This window comes from Micropterus salmoides, unplaced genomic scaffold, assembly GCF_014851395.1.
Source record: "Micropterus salmoides isolate LMB-PRFRI ecotype aquatic unplaced genomic scaffold, ASM1485139v1 Ms_hic_scaffold_2675, whole genome shotgun sequence".
Taxonomy (NCBI): domain Eukaryota; kingdom Metazoa; phylum Chordata; class Actinopteri; order Centrarchiformes; family Centrarchidae; genus Micropterus; species Micropterus salmoides.
In genome coordinates, this window is record NW_024041901.1 from 17,078 (window position 1) to 20,253 (window position 3,176).

The window sequence follows — 3,176 nt, forward strand, 5'->3', positions numbered from 1 at the left end:
CCCAGGCTCATGAATAGGGTTTAAGACTTCTTAAAGCTCCCGCTGCATACAGGATGAGACCCTTTTCAATCTTTTAATTACCTTTATAGCAATAGAAAAATACACCCCCATTCTCCCCTGGACCATTCTCCAACGGGCCAGATGTAAAGTGCTCCCGCCAAACTGGTGATAAGGTGGCAACTTAAAACTTAGCAGATTCATTGCTATAGGAGGTAATTTTAGGAGTGTATTTGAGGTTGCAGCTATGACTGCTGCGAGTGTTTTCATATTGTATTCTCTCACTTGTCTTGTGACTTTTACCCATGAAATGTAACTTTTAAGCATGGCCTCAAAAACTACAGAACAACAACAACTTATACTCTCAAATAAAGCATAACAAAGCAATACATGGACACGACAGAAACAGCCTTTAGACAGGAAACTTGATTTCTGAATTTTCGTTTATTAAAACACTGCCATCACCCAACTTCAGTGTTTTCATTTCAACACAAAACAACAAAGGATATAAAACACAGCTTTGGTATGACAATCAATAACAACTCTGTACAAAACTAAACCCTTTCATAAAAAGTACTTCATAAAGAGTTCCTATAAATCTTTCATCTGCATGTACAGCATTTATCACTGACATCCAAATATTGGAATCAGACAATAAATTAAATAAAAAAAACATGCCCTGTTCCATAAAACGAAACAATGAGAACTACTGGGTGGTATTAAGTGGTTAGAGCTACCGTCCAGTAGCGGAAAAAGTTCCAGGTTTCAACCCTGCAAAAGTTGTATGTGCAGTCAGTTAAATGTCTACACTGGAAAAGTAATGCAAACTGGTGTCACATGCAGGCTCTTGTCCTGTGCACTACCAAGGCCGCCACACAGGCTCGCTGCTCTCCGAGCCGGTGCTGACCCCGACCGGGCTGACCACTTGGGAACCCCCGGAGAAGGACGTCAAGCCGTGGACCGGAGATGCTGCAGTCGGTGCCGAGCTGCCATGCACCGGACTGGCGTTGACCGCAACAGGCACTCCTGCGTTTGCATAAAGCGGGATGACAGGCGCTGTGGCGGAGGCAAAGGCCGGGTTAGGGATCAAAAAAGCGAACTGTCCGTCGGTTGCGGGCACCAGCTGGAACCCACCAAAGACCTTAGGGGAGACGGCCTCGGCGGGGCTGAGTTTGGAGCCCATTGCAGCACCGCTGATGGGCAGAGTAGATGGGAGCTGCACATGGAGGGGCTGAGCCAGGTGCGTCTGCTGGGACGCGGCCTGCTGCGGATAGTTCATGGACATCATCTGGCTCATGCAGCTGGACAGGTGGCTGAGGAGCCGCGACCTCACCTCCGTGTTCACCCCCTCTGAGGTGGAGAGGAAGCGGGTGACCTCGTTCATGCACTCGTTGAATCCTGCCCTGTATTTGCTCAGGACGGTGGCATCTGCTGAGAGCGCTGCTGGGGGGAAAGAAAGGTGGCGGATATTAGTGACGCATTCGTGGCTTTGTGACTCTTTCAACAGCTTCCTAATGACTTCCTGATATTTTTTGACCCACTTGGGCCTACATTAACAACAACAAAAAAACTTACCGCTCATCTGTACCCGCTGCAGATTCCTCAAGTGCTTCACAGTCATCTCCAGGATATCTGCTTTCTCCAATTTAGAGTGTCTGGAGCTCTATAGGATATAAAATGAAAAGTTGAGCTTATATTCAAGCCACACTTGAAACGAAATTATACATGAACATATAAGAGTTGTTAAATTCATCAAGATGATCTCTACTTACATCTTTTTTAAGTGCGTCCAGGATGAGAGTCTTGAGCTGCCCAAGGCTTTCGTTTATTCTGGCTCTCCGGCGTTTTTCCATGATCGGTTTGGATGACTGCAAAGAACAAAAAACTCTACATAAATGTCTCGTTCACCAATCACATACAGTCACTTGCATTTCATGTCACATCATCACAACAGACTTGTTAACCACATCACAAACTCTTAACTCTTCGTGAGAAAGCGCAGTATATTTCCTTGTGAAAATGAAAAAATCCCTTACTTTTCTATGCTCGCTGGCATTTTTGGGTTTGTCCGGTGTGTGTGTTCCGTTTGCAGGGGCGCCGGCAATGGGGGATGCCGTTTGCTTTTCCATAGTGTCAGCTGGCATTATTGATCAAACCAGGTAAAAAAAAAAAAAAAAGCAAAGAAGTAAATCCTCTTTGGAAGCGCCGGGAAAAGAAAAACGTTGAGAAAATCTTGAGATGTCTCAAAAATTCACGTTGAGCCACTGCAGAACATAAAAGAGAAGCTTGACATTCGGTTCCCACCGATCGGTTTGCGCTATGTCGCTTGTTATCACCGAGCTGTCATCTGACTACAGGGGCGTGCGTTGCACCGTGCGGGGCAAGTCTCCGCTTCTGCCACAGACACACGCCGCGGCGGTACTTATAGACGGCTCGCGTGCTCCCAGTTCGTGTGAAACCCTCTCTGCATTCTTTCCCACACTCGCCTCAGCCAATGGCAGAGAGGACTCACCCATTGGGCGCGGGGCAGGCTGCTGATTGGACAACACCCCGCGGGCCGTCAGTCACGCGCTGCTCAATCAGCCCTGCAGGGACAAACAACAAAGCGGAGCGAGCTGCAGCGGCCGGGCTGTGAAGTGATAAGGGAGGGGAATGCTGTGGATGTTTGCTTCCAACTTTGCTCGTGCTCGTCAAAAATGTTTTACTGCTTGGTGTGTGTGTGTGTGTGTGTGTGTGTGTGTGTGTGTGTGTGTGTGCGCGCGCGCGCGCGCGAGTGCGGGAAGAATGTGGAGTCTTTAACTGTGCAGCCGGTAGCCTACTTCTGACAGTGTGTGTTGTTTTGTTGAAGAACTTTAGAAATCGTATTTATCAAAATAAATTATAAGATCCTATTTTGTTACTTGGCTGCAAATGGATTCTCTATTGAGAGAAATAGTCAAGTGATTCTTTTTGGTGTGTGTAATGTGCCCAGAATAAACCCAGAATATTTAATGGCTGTATTCAGTATCTCCAAATGTGTATGCCCAATGCTCAAAGTTGGATATGCGACTAATAGCAATCAGATATTTATTTCAAGTACTAACATTATCTTGTTCTAACTTGAAAACAAATACCCATTTCATCTATTTTTAAGATTCCTCTTGTGCCTCCAAGGAGAAGACATCTGTAATGGCACGCGA

At 46.3% G+C, this 3,176-nt stretch overlaps 1 protein-coding gene across 2 annotated transcripts; it reads right to left on the bottom strand.

Annotated features, from left to right (window-relative positions):
* Positions 1-422: 422 nt before the first annotated feature.
* her9 (hairy-related 9) lies at positions 423-2,412 on the bottom strand. 2 transcript variants are annotated; one of them, XM_038739742.1, is made up of 4 exons: positions 2,034-2,412; positions 1,770-1,865; positions 1,573-1,660; positions 423-1,437 (listed from the first exon to the last, which is right to left on the bottom strand). In XM_038739742.1, the coding sequence occupies exons 1-4, from the start codon at positions 2,139-2,141 to the stop codon at positions 857-859; spliced, it is 873 nt and encodes a 290-aa protein (XP_038595670.1). In that variant the 5' UTR covers positions 2,142-2,412; the 3' UTR covers positions 423-856. The 2 variants fall into 2 exon arrangements, with proteins under 2 accessions (XP_038595670.1, XP_038595668.1); XM_038739740.1 differs by having other exon boundaries at positions 423-1,440.
* Positions 2,413-3,176: the final 764 nt, after the last annotated feature.

Coding starts and splice junctions, on each gene's coding strand:
- her9 (XM_038739740.1), bottom strand. CDS start 2,141: ATGCCAGCTGACACTATGGAAAAGCAAACGGCATCCCCCATTGCCGGC. Junction 1,661..1,769: donor TGGACGCACTTAAAAAAGAT/GTAAGTAGAGAT, acceptor TATATCCTATAG/AGCTCCAGACACTCTAAATT. Junction 1,441..1,572: donor GCAGCGGGTACAGATGAGCG/GTAAGTTTTTTT, acceptor CTTTCCCCCCAG/CAGCGCTCTCAGCAGATGCC.